At 43.9% G+C, this 26590-nt stretch overlaps 1 protein-coding gene across 8 annotated transcripts in view; it reads left to right on the top strand.

The window, feature by feature from the left end:
• Positions 1-26590, top strand: part of GIGYF2 (GRB10 interacting GYF protein 2) — a 444297-nt gene that overhangs the window by 311797 nt on the left and 105910 nt on the right. For all 8 annotated transcript variants that reach the window (XR_003858724.1, XR_003858723.1, XM_029616693.1 and 5 more), the window contains 4 exons: positions 3259-3366; positions 4397-4497; positions 5231-5331; positions 25651-25818. Coding sequence is in view for 6 of the 8 variants with exons in the window: in XM_029616693.1 (XP_029472553.1) it covers positions 3259-3366; positions 4397-4497; positions 5231-5331; positions 25651-25818 (478 nt within the window). In the remaining 2 variants the exon portion in view is untranslated. The remainder of the gene's footprint in view (positions 1-3258; positions 3367-4396; positions 4498-5230; positions 5332-25650; positions 25819-26590) is intronic.

The raw sequence follows: 26590 nt of genomic DNA, 5'->3' as shown, positions 1-26590 counted from the left end.
AGATAGATTTCAGAACTTCAGGCCTTGTCCTGCAGGGAGCCATTTCTGAGGATATCAGAGGATGGCGAATCTTTGTGTAAGGTGCTCTCATTTTTTGTTGAAGGTTGTTTTTTCGTTCCACCTCAACCAGACTGGAACTGCCAGCTTTTCCGAATTTGTTGGCAAGACAGAGCGCATGCGCGGGAGCTTCACTTTTTGGATGTGAGGCGGACCCAGATGCATTACCTTGAGGTCACTAACAGTTTCCGATGCTGGGATCATCTGTTCATCTTGTTTGGGGGCGCAAGCAAAGGAGCTAAAGTGTCTAAATCCACTATTGCTCAGTGGTTAAAGGAGTCTATTATTTCAGCCTATGTTTGTAAAGGTCGGAAGGTTCCAGAAGGGTTACGGACGCAAGCAACCTCTTGGGAGGAGTGTCAATTAGTGTCGCCACAGGAGATCTGTAGAGCAGCTACACATTCTTCTCTTCACACTTTCACCAGGCATTACCACTAGAGGAGGTGAACTTTGGTGAAAGTGCTCTGCAAATGGGTCTTTTGGGTGCCTGCCCAATGTAGGGGAGCTTGGGTATATCCCACTTGTCTGGACTATCTGGGATATGAACAGGAAAGGAAAATTGGTTCTTACCTGCTAATTTTAGTTTCTGGAATACCACAGATCAGACCAGAGATCCATCCCCTGGATTCCGACAGACTGTTATGGTTACGATAGGGGTTTTCTGCAGAGCTTATTTCTATATCTAGTTGGATACTGAGGACTGAAAGGTTTTCTATTCCTTAGTTGGATGTGAGGGCTCCGCTTCAGGGGCCTTCAACCCTCGTTCGCCTAGTGACGTGTGGTAGTTCGTGGACGTTGGGAATCTGGCTCTACTTTAGCTTGGGTACAGGGCATTACTGAGGTACTGCAGGTGGCACACTCAGTTATGTAGCAGTGCCTGAAAAGTTTTTATTCTCTGCCTCCATCTGCTGGTAGGGATGCAAAACCCACTTGTCTGGACTGATCTGTGGTATTCCAGGAATGAAAATTAGCAGGTAAGAATCAATTTTCCTATCTTTTCTTTCTAACCCTTCTGCAATTTCACTCAAAGATGGTTAACAAAACAGACCCCAGAACTGATCCTTGAGGCACTCAACTTATCACTCATCACTCATCACTCTTCAGAGTAGGTTCCATTTACCACTGCTTGCTGTCGTCTGTCAGTCAACCAATTCCACCACCTTGGTACCTACTCCCAGGCTTTTCATTTTGTTCTTGAGCTTTCCTATGTGGGACAAGTATCAAAAGCTTTGCTGAAATCCAGATAAATCACATCAAGTGATCATTCTTGATATAATACTGTAATCACCCAGTCAAAAATATCAAACAGATTAGTTTGACATGATCATCCTCTGGTAAAACCATGTTGCCTTGGATCTTGCAGTCCACTGATTGTAGATAGTTAATTATCCTTTCCTTAAGCAGAGTCTCTATTAATTTTCCCAACCCCGAGGTGAGGCTAACTGGCCTGTAGATTCTAGCTTCTTCTCTACTACCATTTTTGTGAAACAGGACCACAACCGCCCTGCTCCAATTATGTGGTACTACTCCTGTTTCCAAGGATCTATTAAACAGGTCTTTCAGCAGATCTGCCAGCACCTCTCTGAGCTGCTTTATTATCCTGGAATGTATTTCATCAGGACCCATGGCCTTGTCCACTTAGTTTTGCTAGTTTCTCACAAATGCACTCTCTCCTGTAAATGGCGCGGTATCTATCCCATTCCCATCTGTTCTCTTGCCAATCAGCAACAGTACTCCTCCAAGGTTGCCTTTAGTGAACATTGAACTTAAGTATTTTTTTTAATATTTCTTCTATTTCTTCATCTTTCTCCACACAATGACCCTTGTTTCCTTTCAATCACCTCTGGCTTTCCTCCTTTCTCTGTTATATCTGAAAAATGTTTTGTCACCTCACTTTACCTCTTTGATGATCCTTTCTTCTACTTAAGCTTTTGCCCTCCTGATTTCTTTTCTCATCTTTTTCATTTTCACCACATATTCTTCCATATGTTGTTCTTTTTGAGATCCTTTGTTCTTTTTGCCTTTATTTTTTCAGCCATCTCCTTGGAGAAACCATATCAGTTTCCTCTTATTTTACTTTTCTTACATAAAGATTTGTCACCTTTATTATAGCTCTTTGTAGTTTGGCCCACTATTGTTCCAACTCACTCATTTTCACCTAATCTTCTAGCTTCTCCTCAAGGTACTTCCCCATATTAACAAAGTCTGTATTTTTGAAGTTCAGAACTTATATTCGTGTGACTTCTCTCTGTCTTGGCTGCTATATCAAACCATACTGTCTGATCACTGACGCTCAAGTGGTGTCCTACCTGGTCATTAGGAATACTACTTCCATTTGTGAGCACTGGGACTAGTATCTCTTTTCCTCTCATTGGTTCCATTACCATTTGTCTAAGCACAGCCCCTTGAAGGGCATCCATAATCTTTCTACTTATTGATTCTGCAGCAGGGATATTCCAATCCAGTCTTTCAGATTAATTCAAGATAGTACCCAGTTGAAATTCAGAGATTCAAGAGCTAAGACTGAACACTGGAAAGGTGCTCCTGCAGGACTCTGGACAAGGATCAGGATCGTGCTTTCATTGGGTCAGCACTGGGCTTTTTTGGTTCAGGGTTTAAACTGTATATTGTTGGGAGTGATTCCTTGCTCTCTAGATTTCATAGCTATTGTGGCTGTACCTCCTGGAGTCTTGGGCTGCCATTTCTGTACCTGCTGGTTCAAGACCCATTGGTCTTGACACAGGCACTGAAGTCCATCATGCTGTAAAGGAAGAGGTTTCTCACCCATGAGTTCTGATTGTTTTGAGGTGCCATTGCAGATTCTTGGTATTTTCCTTTTAGTCATTTGGGGGCCTGAAGTGAGGTTTTTCAGATTAAATGCCTTGAAGCCAACAGTGGGAACACAGAATCTTCAGGATTGACATAAAGTGTGGGGTAGACATTGGAATCATAAATTGGGGTACTTTATCAGACTTGTCACATACTGTGAGTAACTGCTAGTGTCACTTGTGGCAAGGCCTGAGGCATTCAGTATATACATTTTTAAATAAATCAGGCTTCAGGAATTGTACTTTTCATCTGTTTTAAGTTACTGTTTAATTTCAATGTTCATTGATGAGATTTTCAAGGTCAGCGAGTATGAGTAAGGGGTTGTGACTTGGACACTTAATATGACTAGTGAGATTGTTTCCTATTTTACAGACAGCAGTATGCCCAAGTCCTCGCCCAGCAGCAGAAAGCAGCACTCTCCTCCCAGGAGCAGCAACAGCTGGCACTTCTCCTTCAGCAGTTCCAGACCCTGAAAATGAGGTAAGCATTCAATCTGCTTCTCCATAAGACTGACCCAACAGAGAATTTCTGTTGGCGGCCTGATAAAGGTGATGGGTGTGCAAGCAAATATTCCTGAATAAAAGTTATATGCATAATACATTTCCTTAGCACCAGGAAATATTTGCTGCAGTCTTGTTAGCAGTGCTGCAAAGTTCGTACTGACATTGACAGTGCACTTCTTTAGAAAAGCTCATATTGTTAGTCATAACTTACATGCTATGGTTAACTATGCATGCATGTTGTCTCCATTTGCATATTATTGTGTGGCTGATCCATTCTGCTAGTACCTTAGTTGACAGTGGGAGGACACTTCTGGGTTGGAAGCTGTCATTGATGGCAGTCTGGCTGTAGAATTGCAGACTCAGTTCCAGGAAACTTGATGTGATAAGACACATGATACATTTTGTATTTTTATTTATCTATTTATTTATATGGGCATTTTATATACCATCATTTCATATAAAAGATCCCAGCAGTTTAGAAAAGTAACATTCATTGCTATGTATCAACAAATAAGGATGAGTTACAGAGGTAGCATTCATCAATAGGTATTAAATTAAATGTTCCATTACATACTAATTAAAGATCTAGGACAGAAGGCGAGAAAGCATGACGAGTAGATTGTGAATTTGTGCACAATTCCATCTCAATGGCATTCTCTTCCATATGACTTGCACCTCGTTGCCTATTCAAAAACCTTTAAGAAAATGTTAAACTCATTTGTTTGAATCAGTATTTAGATGATGTCTTCATTTATCAACTGGTTGTTTATTTTATGTATATCTGTGTTTTAGTTTTTATTAAGAGTTATCGGAATATGTATTGTGTGAGAGTATTCTTTTATTTATTAACCGTTGATTTTACAAATATCTGTATTTTAAGTTCTTTTATTATAAGTTTTAGTTTGTTTTTATAATTGTGAGTGTTCTTAGTTGTAAACCATTCTGAGCCATGGCAGAAAGCAGTATCTAATAAAGAGAAATAGTAATTATCCGAACCTGTATTGCAGAATATCTGAGAAGAACACAATTCCCCCTGTATCAAGACCTATTTCGGTGCCTGACACTGGCTCAATATGGGAGCTTCAGACAGCAACCACACAGCCTACAGGTAAGCCTCTTTTGCTCAACTTTTCTCCCAGAAGTAATTTCCTACTATATTTGTTAATCAGGACCCAAGCAACTTCAGAGCATTCAAGAAATGCTCTGCTTCAACAGATTCCCCCCTAAGAGGTACTTTTGTGGATCTATCATCAGAAACAGAGCAGCAGAAATTGTGCTTGCTGCAGTTGAGAGAGAATCAAACTCTACAGAATTTTTATAGTAAGGAAAAATAAACATTTAATTCATGAAACCTCAGCAACCTGTTGAAAAGATGGTGTGACACCTAGTGAGTATTTGAGGCATGTCATTAATTTCCTGTTAGGTATTTGTCCTCTTCAAGTATCAGCAACCATGCAATAGTAAATACCAGAAATTAACACTCCCAAAACTGACAGTTGCATATAGCTGGTTTATATTGCTTATTACAGGTGTGGCCAGCTTTGGTCCTGGAGAGCCACAACAAGCCGGGTTTTCAGGATATCCACAATGAATATGCATGAGATAGATTTGCATGCACTGCTTCCATTGTATGCAAATCTATCTCATGCATATTTGTTGTGAGTATCCTGAAAACTTGATCTGTTTGTGACTCTCCAGGACCAGAGTTGACCACCCCTCAGGTAGAAAAGATCATTCTGACATTTAGCCGGGGCACAGAGCTATAATGATGAGATTTCTGTGTAAGACTTGGTTCTGCCACACTTTTTGTTGTAGATACTAACAATCTCTGTGTTTTGCAGTGTGGGAAGGCAGCAGTGTGTGGGATCTCCCTGTTGATACTGCCTCTCAGGGATCAGCTCTTGAACAGCTTCAGCAGCTTGAGAAGGCCAAGGCAGCAAAGGTCAGCACCTAGTGAGCATGTTGCATAATGGGTTTAGAGAGACCACTGACAAATAATCACTTCTCTTAGTATATCTGCAGTCTGGATGAATGTGTATATTAGAGTCTCACTATCATGAATATTTAAGGTATGGAAATTTTGTTAGCTCACATTTCTCTAGTCACTGTCTCTTCCAGCTAGATTCATTATAAGAGAGATAGAAATGCTGCCAGAGGGAGGAAGCATTTTCAGCTCTTTGAGTCCTAAGGTCTCCCTGCAAATGTTACCATAGGTAATGTTATAAGTGTACTAGTTTTTTGGGAGCTAGAGTAACTCCATACATACACTGCCGCCTGTTGCAGTCTTATAAGGGCATGGTTATAGAAGCATTGGCAATGGGAGAGCTTACATTGTCTTCAGTTTTAGCCTCAATTGAACATGTTGTGATAAATAATACAGAACGATAGCCTTTGAGGAAGTTCCTATCTGCTGCATTTCCAGTTGGAAATAGTGTAAAGAATGCCTAGAAATATTGATTGCAGAAAAGCTCTATTCTTGAAAGACAAACAGCTGTGATGTAACCCGCTGTGTGAAAGTCTCACACAGCTGGGTTACATCATCCATCAGTGCCAACAGACATATACTGCCTTTTAGGTTGTGTTGGGCCTGTGCAACTGCCTAGATGCCTTGTTCAAGAGGACACTGCTGCCCCCTCCCTCCTGCTCTCTTCCATATGATGTCTGCAAATGGGAGTGCTATGCAAAAGGAAGAAGGATTCTGTTTGGGCTGTTAGATGAAGGATCAGCCTATGGGGAGGAGGAGAGGTGCCAAGAAAGAGGTGGATGATGTTGGGTAGGAAAGAGGAGAGAGAGGGGGATGCTGGGCACTGTGTGGATAGGGGGAAAGAGCAGGTGGAGGAAGATGGATATACTGTGCCAGAGCGACTGCTGAAGGAGGGAGCACTGTGCCAGAGCTGTCAAGAAGGGGGGGGGGGCACCGATTTACATTTTGCACAGGATGCCAGTTAGCCTAGAGCTGGACCTGGACACGGAATGCGTTTTCAAGAATTTTCAAGCAAAGACTTTTGAAGATGCTTTTGAGCATGCCTTAGTTCATTTTTTCACATTGGTACTGATGATCACATTTTCCATGGATAAGCAGGACAATAATCAGCCACACAAGTAGGGGGTGATGTCATCTGACAGCGCTGAGACGGAAAAACACTCTCATAGTTAAGAGAAAAAAAAAGGGTTTTTGAGCATACATTGGTGCTCCCGTGCAGCTACCGCCATACAAGTCTCCTCAATTTTTTCTTCACCATTCTTGAAAGAATGCATTTTTGCTCTCTCTCGTCAAGCTTCTTGTTGAATTTTTTTTATCAAGTTAGCTTATTTTTTCTTCTATTACTGCAGTTTGGTTTTTCTTTTTTTTTCTTTCACCAGTCTCCAAAAAAATGTTTACTTTCTATTAATGTTACTTTTTCATCTTAAAATGGAGTTTGATCTTGTCTCACTTTCCCTTCACAATGGCGAACAGCAAACCGGATTTTAAAAAATGAACCCTTGCTCCTACAAGATTTCCTCAACTGGTGAACATGTTCAAATTGTATAATATAGTTTCTATGAAACCAAGGGTGTCTATTGTCTGTTATGTTTTTTTGATTTGTTATATTGTGTATGTTTTTTATTGTAAATCGCCTAGACCTGTATGTGATAAGCAATTAATAAATTTTAATAAAATGAAAAAACAAAAAAGTCACATGATGTACCTACTGCTCTATGCCTAAATGTCCCCAGGGCCAGAAGATCTAGAAGCTCTTTAAATTTTCATCAAGCCTTTAGATCGACTAAGAAGAAACCATTGCCAGCTAAGGACCATTGCCAAAATCAAAATAGGAGGGTCCTGTCATGTTAAGCACCATGACTCAGAAGACTTAGTACAGGGGATATTCCCCATAAAGACAGAGAAAATGTGCCGAGCGCATAACTTCGATCTGTGCGCATAACAGCGCGCACATCTCACTGAGCGCGCACCAAACCTAAGCGCACAACTTCGACGCACCGGAGCGCACAACTGTATCTTAAGCGCACAAGCCATGGCACCACCGGAAAAGAAACTCAAAGCTCATGGCATTTGCCCAGCATGCCACATTAGAGCTGTACAGCATGAGGAGGTCACGGCCCTGTGTATACAGTGCGGAGAGGCCCTAGGGAATCCAGCTCATGGCCCTCCCCAGCCGGTACCGGGTTCCAGCCTCTTGAGCAGTACGCCGGACCTAGCACTGCACAGTGGGACACCCCCCCCCCCCCCCTCCTCAAACGGGGCTCCCCGGGGACACGGCGCCTTTTAGTCAGACCAAACATCTATCTCCTGGGTGGAATTCTTCAAAGGTCTGCATACCTTCATCCACATGCAACCGGGGCCTCCTATAATACCAGAGGACCTCAACATCCCGGGTCCCTCTATGCCCAGGGAAGTGATCCCACTGCCCAGAATCTCCACCTTCGGGGACACAGACAACTCGGATGAGGATTCAGAACCCCTGGAGGAAGGGGAACTCCCTCCGGGGACAGAGCCCCACTGAACCATGAGATGCTTTTTCACCAAGGACGAGCTTCCAGACCTGGTCACACACAGCTTAAAAGAGCTTGCTATCCCGGGCACAAGTGCCTCGGGGGAACCTAAGACGAACCCACTACTAGAGGGACTCCGTCAGACCCCCCCGCCATTTCCCACTATTACAAGCCATCCAGCAACTAATTGACCTGGAATGGGATGCCCCAGAAACTACGTTCAAAGGGGGGTCGAGCTCTGGCAGCCATGTACCCTCTGGACCCAGCCGCCAAAACTCCTGGCATGTCCAAAAGTGGATGCCATGGTCTGCGCGGTCTTGAAGCGCACTACTATCCCGGTGGAGGGAGGAGCAGCACTCAAGGATGCTCAAGACAGACGTCTCGAATCTATCCTCAAACAGTCCTTTGACGTCTCCACTATGTCTTTACAGATCGCAGCCTGCTGTGCCGTGGTGACACACGCCTGCTTAGCACAGACCAGGAACAACACTCCTGGGGAGGCCCTGGAACCAGCAATATCATTCCTCGTGGACGCCGCTTCTGATCTGGTACGCACCACAGCTAGAGGAGTGTCATCTGCCGTGGCAGCCAGAAGACAAATCTGACTCTGAAACTGGTCGGCCGACGCATCTTCCAAAATGACTTACAAGGATGCCTTTCAAGGGAACACTCCTGTTCGGAAGCGAACTAGAAAAACTAGCCAACAAATGGGGCGAGTCCCCACTGCCGCAGCTACCGGAGGACAGGAATAAGAGAAACCAGTGATCCTTCCCCCGAACCTCCAGGGGCAGAGGATCACAGCGCTTCAACCCATATAGAAGCACATATCAAGCGGCCCGCCCCACAGGCTGGAGCCAGTCCTTTCGGAACAAGCATAACAAAAGGGTAGCCAGCTCGGGCTCAGGCCCCAGTCACACCCCAGAATGAAAATCAGCTGACCCATCCAAAGGAAGAAGCCATAGGGGGCAGACTTGCCCTATTCTACCAAAGATGGGTCGAGATAACTTCAGACAAGTGGGCCCTATCCATCATTCGAGAGGGATATTACCTGGATTTCCACCACTTCCCTCTGGACAAGTTTGTGGAATCTCCCTGCCACGACCCTTCCAAGAGGATGGCAGTGGAAGCTACACTGACCAGATTGCTAACCTTAGAGACTAACACTGGTGCCTCCACAACAAATAAATACTGGACATTATTCCATCTATTTTATCGTCCCTAAGAAAGAAGGAATGTTCAGACTCATCCTGGACCTCAAGGCGGTCAACCATCACCTGAAGATTCCTTGCTTCCGCATGGAAACCCTACGCTCGGTAATAAGGGCGATACAACCGGGAGAGTTCCTTACATCCCTGGATCTGTCAGAAGCCTACCTACACATTCCAATCCATCAAGAGCATCAGCGTTTTCTACACTTCTTGATCCTGGGCTGTCACTACTAGTCCCGGGCACTACCTTTCTGGTTAGCCACTGCACCCCGGACGTTCACCAAGATCATAGTGGTGGTGGCAGCAACACTGAGGAAGGAAGGAATCCGCGTGCACCCTTATCTATACAATTGGCTGATCAGGGTGAAATCCCCAGAAGAAAGCCACCAGGCAACCAACAGAGTCAAAACTCTACTGGAGAGCCTCGGGTGAGTGATCAACACAAACAAGAGCTGCCTGCAGCCCTCCCAATCCCTAGAATACTTGGGAGTCCGGTTCGATACCAAACAAGACAAGGTCATCCTGACACCGACAAGGAGATAAATATGATGACCCAGTTACAAACCCTGTTGAGCGAACGTCGCCCCACAGCATGGAATTACCTACAAGTCCTCGGCCTCATGGCATCCACACTGGAAGTAGTGCCATGGGCACGAGCTCACATGAGACCCCTACAATGCTCACTACTATCACGATGGAATCCATTGTCCCAGAACTACACTGTACGTCTTCAGCTCCCGGACAGAGTTCGGGCCCAACTACGATAGTGGCTACAAGAAGCCCATCTGAGCCAGGGAACGAGACTATCCTCACCAAGGATGCCAGCCTACGAGGATGGGGAGCACACTGCCAGGAGCTAACCACCCAAGGGCAATGGAACAAAGAAGTGTCGGCATGGAACATCAATCGCCTAGAAGCCCGGGCAGTCAGACTAGCCTGCCTAAGGGTTCGGTCACAGACTCTGAGACAAAGTGGTCAGAGTAATGTCGGACAACGCCACAACATTTGCCTACATCAACCGTCAGGGAGGAACCAGAAGCCAACAGATGTCTCTGGAAATAGACCTCCTAATGTCATGGGCAGAAGTGAATCTGCAAGAGACCTCGGCCATCCACATCACCGGGAAAGACAACGTCGCTGCGGACTACCTCAGCAGAGAAAGTCTAGATCCAGGAGAATGAAGGCTGTCAACCACAGCATTCCAATTGATAGTAAATCGTTGGGGAACACCAACCATGGACCTCCTGGCAAACCGGTCCAACGCCCAAGTACCCAGTTTCTTCAGCCGCAGGCGGGAACCCCAGTCCCAGAGAATCGATACCCTGGTACAGACTTGGCCACAGGAGACTCTGTTATACGCCTTCCCGCCGTGGCCCCTATTGGGCACAATCATCCACAAGATAGAACACCACAGGGAACCAGTACTTCTAGTAGCCCCGGACAGGCCAAGAAGACCATGGTACGCAGACATGCGAAGACTGCTGACAGGGAGCCCCCTTCCACTACCTCCACACAGAGACCTGCTCCAACAGGGACCGATCCTCCATGAGGATCCAGCTCGATTCTCTCTTATGGTCTGGCCATTGAGAGGACTCGCCTAAGGAAGAGTGGATACTTGGGGGCAGTAATTGAACTTGGATACTAAGGTCAGAGGACGGGGACCATTGCTCTCTAAGCTCCCTTTTGGCTGAGACAGATCTGGTTCCTGCTCCTTCAGGAGATGGCCACCAGGGAACTGATCATACTGGGGACATTCCTAGATTTCATCCCTCAGGATCAAGGCAGCATATGCATCCCAACATCAAGTTCATGTTTGAATGTTGAGAAGTTGATTTTTGCACCCCTTCAGTTATCTGATGTCTCGAGTTCTTTTAGCTTCAAGGATGGATTCCACTAGGCGATCCTATGGATATTAATGGAGGAGATTTGCTGTGTGGTGTAAGCAAAAGACCCTAGATCCTTTCTCCTGCTCCACACAAAAACTGCTTGATTACCTTCTGCGATTGTCTAAGTCTAGTCTCAAGACCAACTCCATAAGCATTCACCTTAATTCAGTTAGTGCTTATCACCTTGTAAAAGGTAAGCCCATCTCTGTGCAGTCTTTAGTTGTCCAGTGTTTGCTAAGTCTGCTTTATTTGAAGCCTCCTGTTAGTTCTCCTGCTGTGTCTTGGGACCTCAGTTTCTTTCTATCCCAGTTGATGAAAGCTCCCTTAGAACTATTTCACTCCTAGGACCAGAAGTACTTAACCTGAAAGATCATGGTTTTGGTGGCAGTCAGTGAGCTCCAGGTTCTAGTAACTTATCCACCTTATTCCAAATTTTAGCATGATAAGGTACTCTTATATAACCATCCTAATTTTTTGTCTAAGGTGGTGTTAGAATTCCATCTAAGCCGTCAGTTGACCTTCCAACATTCTTTCCTAGGATACATGTACAGCAAGGAGAATAAGCAGTATGCAGTTTGAAATGCAAGAGAGCCTTGGTCTTCTACCTGAAGCGGACTGAAATGCATAGAAAGTCTACCCAACGTTTTTGTTTCTTTTGAGACAAACTGGGGATTGCCGTTACTAAACATACTGAGGTCCATATTCAGACAGTCTGGCTAGCAACGTTAGCCGAATAAACTTATCTAGCTAACTTTGGAGGTATATTCATTTGTGGAACCGTGCTATTGAATATAGTTGGCTATCTTAAAGTTACTCGGCTAACTTTAACCGCCTAATTTTAGCACAGTTCTTTGGCCACATAAACTTAGCCAGCTAAGTCATCCGGTTAACTCTGCGAGCTAACTCAACTCTTCCAAGTTATGCCCTCAGAACGCCCCTAACTTAGCCAACTAACTTATTAGGCAGCTAGAATTATCTGGATATGGTGCCAAATATTCATTTAGCTGGCTAACTGCTTTTGAATATGGATCTCACTATATCTAATTGGCTAGAAGATTGCATCTCATTGTGTTATGTCCAAGCGGGGCTGAATCTGGTGGGCCATGTCAAGGTTCACTCTGTTTAAGCCACAGTAGCGTCAGAGGCTCATCTCTGATCAGTCCCCATAGAGGAGATCCACAAGGCTGTGATATGGAGTTCCCTCCTCATTCACATTTCACTACTGTTTGGGCAAAGTTGGCCTATGCAACAGTAAGTCTGGCCAGTCTGACCTTTGGGATCTGTTTGAGGTATAGAACTAAACTCTTTTCCCTCTTGGGCCTTGTTTTTCTTCCAAGCTGCCCCTCAAAGATTAAGTATAAAAATGGAAAAAAGGCTTGTTGCTAACAAATATTGTAGTGCCTGTTGGCACTTGTTTTCCCTTTTTTATGTTGGGGGCAACTGTAGTTGGGGATCACCCATGTATGAGGACTGCCATCCAGCTTATCCTCGAGGAAAAGAGTTAGTTACCTGTAACAAGTGTTTTCCAAGGACAGCAGGATGCCAGTTATCACAAAACCTGCCCACCTCCCTGTAGAGTTGTTCACTGTTTTTTTTGTTTTAATTACTAAACACAAAATTGAAGGGGACCCCACATGGAGGTGTGATATAATGGCATGCATGGGAATGTCCATTGAGGCATAGTCAAAGTTCTAGAATATTTGACATACGTTTACTGTGTTGGGCTCCATCGGATGATGTCACCCACGTGTGAGGACTGACATCCTGTTGTCCTCTGAGAACACCTGTTATAGGTAAGAAAATCAAACTGCTTTCTTTCTTCAGGTTTTAATACCTCATCAGTGAGAATTAATCTGTGCAATTGCAGTTTACCATACCCCAATCAATGGCAAACCAATATCCACTCATCTATTAGAATCCAAGTTCATGAAAGGCTTATGGCACACTAAACCTCCAGTTCTAAGACCATCTGTTCTATAGGACCTAAATGTGGTTCTGATGCAACTGATAAAACCACCATTGGAGTTACTTTCTCTTTTTTAGCATGGAAAGTAATATTCCTTGTAGCAGGTACATCAGCCAGAAGAGTCGTCAAGCTTCAGGCTTTGGTTCATTATCCCCTTATATGCAATTCTTCCACAATAGGGGGGTGGCCTGTACACACCCAAAGTGTCCACCAAAAGTAGTATCTTTCCATATTAATCAAACCATAATTTTACCTACATTCATTACAGGCCATCATGCCCATGGATGTAAGAAGAGCCTTGTCCGACCTGCTACAATCAGGGCACTCCATAGAGCCCTACCAGACCCTCAGGTTTATTAGACAGTAAACACACTTAGTGACCGATAATATTTTTTTTATTTGCTTACATGAAAGGAGACAGTACAAATTATGTTAATCTGAAGAAATCAGGATTACAGACCAATATCAGTTGCTCAATATTAAACAGTAGCTCATTACTTAGTATAGTTATTGGGTAGTCTTATTCAAAACATATTTTCCATATAAGGTAAAACAGCTTCTGACAAGAAATAGCTCTTAGTTATTTTTATTTCTAGCAGATTCTGTACTTCATGAATAATAATTCTATGTACGTAACTGTTTCTAGCAAAAAAAAAAAAACCCCAAAAAAAACAAAACGTTTTTCTAAGAGAGGAAACAATATCCAGTTTGAACTGGCTGTGACAACTAAACTTATCTCCAGTTTTTTTATTTCACAGTATCACTACTGGTCAGAGCAAATACAAAGCATAATATATTCTGGTTCTAGACTATGAATCCCTGTGCAGAGATTAGCTAGGCCATATAAAACAGAAACATAGGCCAATTAGGCCTACCAAGATTTGACACCCATCATACTTTGGAATGTAAAAGTGTCTTGGCTTACTATAAATAGCTTGGCCTCATCGTCAGGCCTCGCAACTCTATCTTTTATGATCCTAACAGACTAGGTAAAGCAGTAGACAGATGTACATTGTCTACTGCTTTATGTACAGATGTACATTGTCTCATTACTAAATGAGAGTAAATTCAGACAAACAGTTTTGCATAGCTTTTTCATTCAGTAGTCTGTTCTGCACAGGGAGTCTGGGTTGCTTATTCAGTACATTCTCCGTTGCAACCCTTAGCTTGGGACTCCCCATATGTCATGCCTAATTCAGCCCTGCTTGTCAACAGAAAAATAAAATTTGCTTACCATAGCTGTATACTTCATAGACAGTAGGATGAATTAGCCATGCTAAATAGTCTCCCACCTCTCTGGAGAATAGACTACCTAGCTAACATTAGTTTTTAAATCAACTAAAGGGGTTCATAAGGCAGTGCCCACAGAGGAATTCCTGCATAAGCTCAGTAGAACAAAAGCTCTATGAGCCTGGAGAGAAGGGACTGTTCATTGCTTCCAAATGGCGTCACCACATGTCATAGCTAATTCATCCTGCTGTCTACAGAGAATACCGTTTACAGTAAGAAATTTGTTATTTCTTGTATTCCCTACAATGGTGTATGAAAATGGAGAACTTTACAGTCAGTTTTCATATTCTGCTGATAAGATAGATGCCTCCCAGCAATCTTGTTGAGCTCACCTCAATGCAGTTTGTTCTCAAGGGACATTACTCTTTTCAGGAATCCAATCTTCAACTTATTGGAGCTCAAAGCTATATTCAGAGCTCTTCACGTTTTTGAACTGTGGCTGATGCAAACATTAGTTAATTTCCAAGAGATAATCAAATAATGTTTTACATAAACAGAGAAGCACAGGATCCTCAAGACTTTGAAAAAGAAGCCCTCAGGATATGCAATTGGGCTGTTAAACTGCAGAAAGATGGATATTTCTTATATCTCCCAGGAAAAGACAATTAACATAGCTCTGAGTTATCTTCAACCTCATGAATGGTCTCTACATCCCAGCATGGTTGTTCCTGTTCTGTCAGTGGGGAACTCTACACATACACCTATTTGTGTCTCTCTTCAACAACAAGTTGCCCCATTATTGTTACAAGAGGCCAGCATAGGATGCCTTGGTGTTTGATGAATTCTCGATTCCATGGAGCAAGGATTTTACATTTGCCTTTCCTTCCATTCCTCTTATTTCAAAAACAATACTCAAATTAAAACAGGGCAAAGGAACAATGATTCACTTGGCCTTGTGTTGACCTTATAAGATCTGGTTTCCATGTTTGCAGAGATTGGCTGTGGTCCCACTAATACTTCCGATATTTCCAAATCTCTTCACTCAATTCAAAAGCTCTGTGCTTCACCCCAACCTTTAGTGCTAGCTCTCACAGCATGAATTTTTACCAGAGAATAATTCAAGCCATGCCTTTCCCAAAGGAGGTGAAGCAGGTAACTTGTAGCAGCAAGAAAATCTGCTGTCAGACAATTGTATAATTTTAAATGGAAAGGATTTTCTTCCTGGTGTTCCTTTCATAAGCAGACCTTAATATCCAGTTTTATCCAAGCTACAACCTTGGCTTAAGTTGCCTCTAGCTCTATGGGATGTAAATGTACTTTCATAACTAATTAAGCACCCCCATATGAACCCTTTGTTACTTCAGACATTAAGTATATGATATGGAAAATGTCAGTAAACTTCACATTACTAGATTATGCTTTTTATATCCAAATTTTCAAAAATAGCGTAAGAACATAAGAAATTGCCATGCTGGGTCAGACCAAGGGTCCATCAAGCCAGCATCCTGTTTCCAACAGAGGCCGAACCTGGCAATTACCCAAACACCAAGAAGATCCCATGCTACTGATGCAAATTATAGCATTGGCTATTCCCTAAATAAACTTCATTAATAGCAGTTAATGGACTTCTCCTCCAATAACTTATCCAAACCTTTTTTGAACCCAGCTACACTAACTGCACTAACCACATCCTCTGGCAACAAATTCCAGAGCTTAATTGTGTGTTGAGTGAAAAAGAATTTTCTCTGATTAGTCTTAAATGTGCTACTTGCTAACTTCATGGCTTGCCCCCTAGTCCTTCAATTATCGAAAGTGTAAATAACTGATTCACATCTATTTGTTCAAGACATCTCATGATCTTAAAGACCTCTATCATATCCCCCCTCAGCCGTCTCTTCTCCAAGCTGAACAGTCCTAACCTCTTCTGCCTTTCCTCATAGGGGAGCTGTTCCATCCCCTTTATCAATTTGGTTGCCCTTCTCTGTACCTTCTCCATCTCAACTATATCTTTTTTGAGATACGGCGACCAGATTTATACACAGTATTCAAGATGCGGTCTCACCATGGAGTGATACAGAGGCATTATGACATTTTCCGTTCTATTAACCATTCCCTTCCTAATAATTCCTAACATTTCTATTTGCTTTTTTGACTGCTGCAGCACATTGAGCCAATGATTTTAAGGTATTATCCACTATGATGCCTAGATCTTTTTCCTGGGTGGTAGTTCCTAATATGGAACTTAACATCATGTAATTACAGCAAGGGTTATTTGTTGCACTCGGGGGTGGACCCTTGTCCTGAGGCAATGAAGAACTGCCTCCTGGTTGGGACCAGGAAGTAACTGCCCCCAGGGGGCAGAGCACTGGAGGAGACAGAGGCTAGGTAGAGCTTCACACCACTGGAAGCCCGAAGTCCCCCAGAAGGAGCCTGTAGGAACCTGGGCTGCTTGGACTTAGGTGGGCCTCGCAGGGTCTCCTGGGAAGGTGAAAGTCCGGCGTGCCCACGGGCAGAAGGGGAACGCGGTCAGGTTCAAAGCAGGAGGTACGATGTAACAAGGAGGACCAGAAGAGCGTGGGTGATGACAAGGCGAAGAACAGAGCCAGAATCTAGGAACATGGTCAGGCAGGCAGAGGTCAAAGTCCAGGAGTCAGTCCGAGGAGTGGTCAACAAAGCAGGGGTCAGGTTTCGGAGGTCAGATTGAGGTCACAGGCAGGCTGAGGTCAGAAGGCAGGCAACAGGCAGGCAGGTCGATGAACAGACTGGAGTCAGGAGGCAAGCAGCAGGCAGGCGAGTCGTGGGATGGACTGAGGTCAAAAGCAGGCAGCAGGCAGGCGAGTCGAGGGACGGACTGGAGTCAGGAGGCAGGCAGGTTAAGAAACAGACTGGAGTCAGAATGCAGGCAGCAGGCAGGAAGGTCAAGGAACAATCAGAGGTCAGTACCAGTAAGATATTCTGGGGTACTACCTGGGTAGACGGACAGGCGAACAGGAGGACGCTGGAGAACTAGGAAGCAGATACAAGGCAGGAAAGAACTGGAACAGAAGGATCCTGGAACAAGACAGGAGCAAGCAACAAATGCAGTGAAATCTAGCACAAACGCCGACCTGATTGCCAAGACAAGGAAGTTCAAGCAATGACTTCCTTATAACGGGGAATCAATCAGGGCGTGCCACGGAGCTAAAACCCACCCTTGGCCCTACAAGAGGCCAGGCGGTCCGTCTGTGCGCACGTAGGGGCGTGGCCGACACAGTCGAGGACGCCGAGCTCCGGCATTAGGCCTGGTACACAGTGGAAGGCCCAGCGACCACCGCTGCGGATGCCTGGGCCTGGAAGCGCAGCAGCCGCTAGGGAGGCCGACCTGGGACCTGCCATGGAACCATGAGGGTGAGCAGGCCCGTGCGTGGGTCGGGCGCGGACTGGATGCGTAACAGTACCCCCCTTCTAGGCCTCCCCCTATGCGGACATGGTTTATCAGGATAAGTCCTGTGGAAGGTCTTCAGAAGCTCCTTATCAAGGATATTGTGGGAAGGCTTCCACAAATTACCCTCAGCCCCAAACCCTCTCAAGCTAAGAGGTATTCCCATTTTTCTCGATGACGTCTAACGTCAAAGACCTCTCTTTCCTGGAGGGAAGAGTCAGGTTCTGTAGAGACCCGAGGAGGAGAGGGAACGCTACGTGAGGACCAGGAGAGAACCAACGGCTTCAACAAGGACACATGGAACGTGTTATGGATGCCCATGGCACGAGATAGCTGGAGTTGATAGGATACAGCTCCCACCCTTCGGATTACAGGGAATGGTCCAATATACTTTGGAGCCAAGCAATGAGAGGGAAGTCTGTCGTATGTGTCGAGCACTTAGCCACACTTTCTGGCCAGGACGGAAGAGTGGAGCCGGACGTCTCTGGATATCAGAATTACGCTTGGAGCATTCAGCGGCTTGGGAAAGACACTCTTTTACTTTATTCCATGACGGATGGTGTGAGCCATGGATTGTGCCACTGGAGAAGGAACTGTCAGAGGGACTGGAAGAGGCAGTCAGGGCTGCCATCCGAATACCATGTAGAACGGAGATACATCGGTGGATGCAGCAACATGAGTGTTGTGCAACAGCTCAGCCCAAGGCAGAAGATCAGCCCAATTATCCTGCTGATCATTTACATAGGAACGGAGGAAAGTCTTCAGAGTCCGATTGGTCCTTTCAGCTTGACCATTGGCCTGTGGATGATAGGCCGATGTATAGCTTAAGGAAATGTTAAACTTCTTACATAGGGAGCGCCAATATTTTGCAGCAAATTGTGGTCCCCGATTGGAAATAATCTCCTTGGGGAGTCCATGAAGGCGAAAAATGTTCTTCAGGGGCTGAGGGAAGACCTGGCAGGAGAATGAAGTGACCCATTTTCGAAAAAACAGTCGATGATGACCCAAATCACGGTGTCGTTCTGGGAAGGAGGCAGGTCCATAATAAAGTCCGTCGAGATGCTAGACCATGGCTCGGTAGGTGCTGGGAGTGGTTGGAGTAAGCCCCAAGGCTTTCCAGTAGGCGGTTTCTGTTGGGCGCAGATGGGACACGAATCCACATAATTTTGTGAGTCTTTCACCATATTGGGCCACCAATATTGTCTTTGTAACATCTCTAAGGTCTGGGCACGGCTCGAATGGCCTGCCATCTTAGAATCATGAGCCCATCTCAGGACTCGTTCACATAGTCTTCGCGGAACGACTGTGTTCCCAGCAGGAACTGTAGTGGTCACAGCTAGGGATATACAAGCAGGATCAATGATGAAGCTAGGGACTTCAGGAACATCTTCAGACTACAGAAACATCATTGGAACAACAGTCCTGTGAAACAATTATAAAGTATCCTTTCTTGTGGACTGTGATTCAACTGTATCCCCTTTTAATGATGGTATCTTCCTTGTGACTCATTTGCAATTCACAAAATATCTTTCTTGGAGACCAGCTCTATTGCAAGTGTGTCATTGTTTCATTACAAGTGCTTTGTATATATTTTGACAATGTTTTATGTTGATATCTGTACATGGATTAAATGCATAACACTATAGAGAGTTTAGAAGCGGTGTGAATGAGGAATGATTGACTAGGGCAATTGATAAATATGTGTTCCCTGAATGTACCCGGATCAGTCCAAACTCTTGGGTTTAAGCATCCCTGCCAGCAGATAGCAACAGAGAAAGCTTCACTAGCACTGCTTCATAAACCCTAGTGCCACCTGCAGTTCCTCAGTATTTCTTTGTCTCCAGCAGATGGTAGATGGTGCAAAACCTGCAGTTCTACAGTCTGGACAATTTTTGTTTTTCAACCTTCCTCCCAGGGATGTTTTGGAATCCTGCTGGGTTCTTCCCTGTCCAGTCGAGGCGGGCAAGCCGGGGGTCTGTGACCTTTTGTGTGCTTGACCTATATGCCCGTGGGATGTAAATCTGGTGGTCCAGATCCTCCCCTTCACAAGGCCGCTCTGTTGGCTGCCGGGTCTGGTAGGATTTTTTTACTGAGGCGGTCTATTCCTTTTTTATTTTTAGACTTGTCTCAACAGTAAATTTATATTGAAAAAAATGAGAGAAGGGAACTGAAGGTAGTTGCATGGCTTTCAGATCAGTTATTGGGGGCTGCTTTTGGGGCAAAGGTAGGTCCTTATCTTGCTCACTTCTTAATTTTTGATAGCCTCTCTCACTTGTTAGATGGCCCACGGGTTGGCATGCTGCACCTGTGGCTCCACACATGCATGGCTGAATCAGCAGGGTCTTTCTGCTTGGGTGTTCAGATGGCAGGAAGGCTCGTCAGAGGGGCCCTCTGCGGCGAAACGGCGTCAGGGCTCATCCGCAGTGCGATCGGTCTCTCAGCTCAGCTCTGGCCTGGTTACTGATCCTCCCCCATTTGGCACGGGAACAGCAGCCATTTTTAATTCTCCATTGGCAGTTCCCGTGCAGTGGGAGGGAGGGGGAGGCACCCCATGCTTGTCTCCGGCCTATTCCATCTCAGCACTCGATCAGGGAGACAAGGAGGAAAAGAGCCCCAGGCTGCCGGTTGGGAGGGGCTGAATTTGTGAGGCCATTCTCCACTGATTTTGTTCTGCTGTTGCATGATGCCTACATGGCAAAGCAGCAAGCAGATTGCAGGGCTGAGTTTTTGCGGTCCCTGCTGGTCTGCTCTATGGATAATCGTACGGGGGTCCTAGGGCAACACAGATCCAGGATAGGTTGGTCCTCCCCTATCCAGTGGCTGCCCAGTCCTCTTCCGGGAGCAGGTACAGGAGAAGAGGAGTCAGATGAGTAAGCCTACGCTCCCGTGAACACCGATAGGAGATCTTGGCCCTCGAGGGCATCGCCTGGTTCTCAGAGACAGTTCTCTCTTCGGGGATAGTCCTGGGGACAGTCCTTTTGGGGTGCCTGAAGGCCATTCCAAGGAGCCGCTGGGGCATCTATAGCCAGAGGTAAGTCCTCACAATGAGGTGAGGCTGGTCCACTCAGTCGTAGCTATTATAGGAGGTCGCTTGACTCAGTTTTACAATGAGTGAACCAGAGTTACGCAGGACCAGTGGGTTCTCTGTGTGGTAAGGGACGGCTACGCTTTAGAATTTGCTCGGCTTGTTCGTGAGCTGTTTCTAATTTCCCCATGCAGTTCCATGAGCAAGCAAGCAGCGGTTTGGGAGACCCTGGATCGCCTTCAATGCCTGGGGGCTGTAATTCCAGTTCCCTGTGCAGAAATTCGCAAGGGAAGATATTCCATTTATTTTGTGGTCCCAAAGAAGGAGGGGACTTTCCAGCTGATATTCGATTTGAAAAAGGTGAATGCAGCACTCAAGATTCCACCCTTCCGGATGGAGACCCTGTGGTTCGCAAGGGAGAGTTCCTGGCTTCTTTGGATTTCATGAGGCCTATCTGCACATTCCCATTCATCCAGACTCACAACGTTTTCTATGCTTCATGATTCTGGGGCAACATTTTCAGTTTCAGGTCCTTTCTTTTGGACTGGCAACAGCACCGTGCACTTTCACCAAGGTGATGGTGGTATTAGACTTCCATCTTAAGTCATCCTTCCAATATTTTTCTCAAGACTACATTCTAACCAAAGAGAACACACCTTGGGTTATCAGAAAGCTGTAGCCTTCCATTTGATTCAGACTAAAGCCCGTAGAAAGTCCTCCCAGTTTTTTGTTTCTTTTTAAGCATTTATATTCATTTGATATTTCATCTTTTCTAGGAAAGGTACAAGATAGACCTGGCATTGATGTATTGACGAGATCTTTGTCTAATTTGCTTGCAAACTTCATATCTTCACTCACTACCAATCAGGGTTGAACTTCAAGACCCATGATGTCAGTGACACATGGCTGCATCAGTGACTTATATAAAGCTAATTTCCATTGAAGAGATATGCAGCGTTATTAAGTGGACTTCTTTTTACACATTTATATCACATTATTGTTTAGAGAAAAACTCCTAATGAGGCAACAGGTTTGGACAGTCTATTCTCCCTTTGAAGTTTAGAACCCAACTCCAGACCTTCAGAGCCCCATTTTTTATTGTTTTGGATTGTCTTCCTGTTTAAAAAAAAGAGGAGTTAAAATCCTTCTGTTTATGGTTGTTTCCCCCTCTATTATTGAAGGCAGCTCGCAACTCTAGAGAATTCCATCTGTGTTAATAGGTGAACAGCATGTCTTTCTAAACAAAGTTGCTTACCTGAAAAGTGTTCTCTAAGGACAACAATTCGCCAGTCAGACATATTCTCCCTTTTCCCCTTCTTGAGTTGAGCATAATTACAGAACTGAGGCATACTGTGCAGACACAGGAGCTACCGCACATGCCTAGTGTTCTGTGTTGGCTCCATCGGATAAGGTCACCTATCTATATGACTCTTGAACTACTATCTTCAGGGAACATTCATTAAAGGTAAGCAACTTTGTTGTCTCAGCTTCTTCCAGTTAAGTGCTATATTAATTGGTACAAAGCTAATCGTGAATTTTAGTTTATTCAATTAGATGAATCGCCTTTCTTTACAGTTAAAGCGATGTACAGTTAAAATGAACAAATACGGAGGAGAAGGAGTGAGGAGCAGCCCATGGGAGTTCAGAGACGCCAGAACTGAGAGATAATTACCTGTATAACAGTTTTCCTGAACCGCTGAGGGTGAGAGATTGCCTTGCCCCGTCGGGATCGAGTATTTCTGCATCTGATGTCATCATTCGGGGCCTATAAGAATGCCCCGCCCATGGCTGCATACGAGGAGGAGGAGTGAGGAGCAGCCCGTGGGAGTTCAGAGACACCAGAACTGAGAGATAATTACCTGTATAACAGTTTTCCTGAACCGCTGAGGGTGAGAGATTGCCTTGCCCCATTGGGATCGAGCATTTCCACGTCTGCCGTCATCATTCGGGGCCTATAAGATCGCCCCGCCCACGGCTGCATACGAGGAGGAGGAGTGAGGAGCAGCCCGTGGGAGTTCAGAGACGTCAGAACTGAGAGATAATTACTGTATAACAGTTTTCCTGAACCGCTGAGGGTGAGAGATTGCCTTGCCCCATCGGGATCGAGCATTTCCACGTCTGACGTCATCATTCAGGGCCTATAAGACCGCCCCGCCCACAGCGCGCGTCGCCTAAGGGGTGCGCAGCTTTGTCTGACAAGCCCTTCTGCTCACTTCCTCTCCTCATGTAAGTAAAAAAGGCTTATATTATATTAAAGTATCTATCTTCTCCTCCATCTTGAAGCATTATCCAACCGAATATACTGGAGAAAATGCTGATAATCTCTCAATTCTATAGAAGACTATTGTTTTTAATTTAATTAATGCCTCACATCAAGAGGAAAGGGAGATTAAGGGAGATGGCAGCTGCAACTCCCTCGTCATCCCCAGCCCAAGGGAAAATTGAGAAATGTTTCAGATTAGCTTCAGAGAAATCTCCTGAGAGAAGGTGCTACAGGTCAACCAGAAGAGCCAAGGTTAGACCTGTTAGCTTCACCAATATCACTAAGTCCGGGAGCTCAGACAACTCCATCTCCTCCCTGTCAAGCTACATTGCAAGTAAATACATCACTTGCTAGTATATCAACCGGATCTTTGGAAAAATCTTCTAATATATCCCCAGTTGAGGGAGAAGACCCTTGCTTGAAGGGAGAAGTGGATGGTCACCCCAATATACTCATAGATGAGATGACTACTGGGGTGACAGAATTAGTCACCTTAACCCCCATGAAGAAATTAGAGAAACCCTCAACAATAACATTGGACTCTGTTTGGACAGCTATTGTCACTCTTGAAAATGCTATATCTAAATTAACCACTATTACTTTACAGATGAACCATCGTGTTGTGGATAATGAGGAAAAAGTAGAGAAACAAAATGAAAAGTTGTCTCAAATGCAAAAAATACAAGTTAACTTAATTCAGGGGGAAAAGACACAAACTAGAAATCTAGAGAGACTAGAAAATGAGGCAAGGTATTTAAATTTAAGGATTATTAATTTTCCTTTAACTAGATTCTCTCTATTGCAAGATCAGTTCAAGAAGTATATGTATGAAGTCTTAAAAATTCCACCAGAAGCTTCCCCTCCTATCTCTAAGATATTCTATATAAAAACAACTAATCTGTTAGAGGAGCAGGCACCCTCTTTAAATATATCTCAGGTACTAGAATCTTCTATCAAAGATATAATAGAGAAGAGAGGAACGGTTCTGGTTAAATTTGTGTTTCCCTCTGATAGGGACACTGTCCTTAGATTGTTCCTTAGAAATAGAACAGTAAAATTTTGTGATCATCAAATCTGGATTTTTCCAGACATAACAAGAGCGACACAACTTAGACGGAAGCAGTTTTTAGATATGAAGGCACTGGCTGAACAAGTGGGAGCTCAATTGTTAGTTAGATACCCATGTAAGTGCTTAGTAAGGCATGAAAACACCAGGTATATATATTTTGAGCCAGAGGATCTGAAAATATTTCTGGAAGCAAAAAAGATATTGGGGAATAAAGTTGATTAAGAATTTGTTGTCGATAAAGTAAGATGAGAAACTTACACTTTCTTTCTTTACTTAAGATATTTCCTCTATAAAGCTCATTATTGAAAGTTGGATTTCTGTCTAATTACATGGTAACTAGGATATCTAAAGTTTGTTATATTTACTAGTTAAGATGTTAAAGTTGGTATTAGATTGACTATTGTATTTTTAGGACAATAGATATCCAAATTCTATGTGACTGTATATGTCATGATAATTACAATAATAAATAAAATATAAATTAAAAAAAAAATGAACAAATACAAATAAAACAAATTTAACAAATAGTCAACAGTTCTAAAATAAATTAAAACAGTGAAAAATAAACTGTGATCATACATTACACTAAAGGCAATAAAAATAATTCAAAGATAAGATTATAACCAAAAACACTCAAAAGGTATTAAATCTCATACACGCTGGTGAAGAGCAATGAAAAGCAAAATGGTTATGGTTATACTTTAACAGTGAACAATAAAATAATCAGAAGGTAACAAATTAAAATCAAAAACTGATTGTATTAAAGTATTTAAACATATTTTATTTTTATTATTTTCAGGCACTTTCAAAGCAGATTACATTCAAACTATAGATATTTCCCTACCCACAAGGTTCCTCACCTTAGTGCTTAGGGGCCTCATTTACTTTTTCCCATTCTGTCTCTATTGGGGGAAAAAAAAGCTTAGTAAATGAGGCCCCTAGTTTGTACCTGTGGCAATGGAGAGTGACTTGCCCAAGGTCACAGTGGGGTTGAGCCGGCTATTCCTCTACTCATTAAGTCTCTTACACTCTGGTGAAGATCCATATTTTAAGGCCCTTTCTAAAAATACTTTTTCAGAGTGCAGAGACAGAGGTGTAGGGTATTTCAGAAATTTAGAGCAAGGTAGGAAAAACACATTCTACCATGCTCCCAACAAATTTCTTTCGGAGAGAGAAGACAAAGCAATTCCAACCGTGATGAGTGTAAAGTTCTAAACAGCTAATAAGGACCAACTGACTTGCCAAATGTGAGGGAGTTCCCCACCTTAGTGCTTTATAAGTTAAGCAACTAATTTTTGAAGTAGATATGGCTGGTGATGGGAAGCCACTGAAGATCCTGTAAGAGCAGTGTGACACGGTCGAACTTTTTTTTTTTCCCGGAAATCAGTGTAGTCTCAGTATCTGTATTCCTCTCTCTCTCTCCCCCTCCCCTGGCAACCAGCAAAAATTATTATAAATGAAGAGATAGGGCTGTATGGGTGCTCATAGCTCCTTTAGTTCAGACTCTTTTCAAAGAAAATTCATTGTTTGGCACAAAGAAAGATTTGTGCTAATGGAGCTTGCAGCTGATCTTGTCTCATCATCAGTATTTCTTTCTCTATAAAGGATTATGCGTCTTATAGTTCCAGCCTTCCACTAAGGGACACTGCTAATGATATAGAAGACCCATTCTTGACCTCTCACTGTAATTTCATTTTAGTTGGAACATGAGAGGAGAGAAGTAGAAATGAGGGCCAAGCGGGAGGAGGAGGAGCGGAAGCGTCAAGAGGAACTTCGCAGACAACAGGAGGAGCTCCTGAGGCGACAGCATCAGGAAGAGGAGGAAAGAAAGCGTCGGGAGGAAGAGGAATTGGCACGACGGAAACAGGTTAGTGCATTGGAAGAGAACGTCAATGTGAGCAGCAAAGATAGTAACTTAAGAAACACTGAATCCTCCAGCTTGCTGCCTTGATACCCAAGTTAGTAACAGAGTAGATGTTGGCAGAAAAAGGCCAAGTTGCCCATCCAGTCTGCCCAGTTGTTCTCCACAGTATTAAGGGTATATCCCAGCTACCTGTCAAGGAGCATGACCACTTGTAAGATATGACTCCTTATCCAAGAAATGTTTGTCGTCTTTGTGCTGTAGCTTCTTGGATCGATGAGCATCCAGGATTTCCTATTTAGTTCACACTCAACACCTCTCTTTTTTCATCTCTAACCTCAAAACTGTAATAATCTAAAAAGCTACTAATACTAATGTGTATGTTTCCATTCATCTGGCCTTCCAGGTCCCAATGGCCTTTTCAGACAGTACACCTCTGCCAACATGCTGCAGCATTCCAACTGGCCTCTGGGAAGTTGTAGACTGCTGATAATATCCCAGCTACCCCCACATGTCCTATTTGTATCACTGTGTTGTGCTTCTGCTATTTTTCACTTTTTTTTTGCAACTAAGAGTCCTCTATGCTTATCCCATGCCTTCTGAAAGTTTGTTGCTATTTTTGGCCTCCAGTGCCTGCTCAGGAAGAGTATTCTTTTACAACCATTTTCATGAAAATATTTCCTGACTTCATGCCTGAGCCTACTGCCTTGGGGTTTTATGTCATGACTTCTTGTTCTAGAATTTTTTTCATTGAAAAAGGTTATTTCTTGTGAATTAA

This window comes from Rhinatrema bivittatum, chromosome 9 (genome assembly GCF_901001135.1).
Source record: "Rhinatrema bivittatum chromosome 9, aRhiBiv1.1, whole genome shotgun sequence".
In the NCBI taxonomy this organism is placed as follows: domain Eukaryota; kingdom Metazoa; phylum Chordata; class Amphibia; order Gymnophiona; family Rhinatrematidae; genus Rhinatrema; species Rhinatrema bivittatum.
This window is presented reverse-complemented; position numbering and strand designations above follow the sequence as displayed.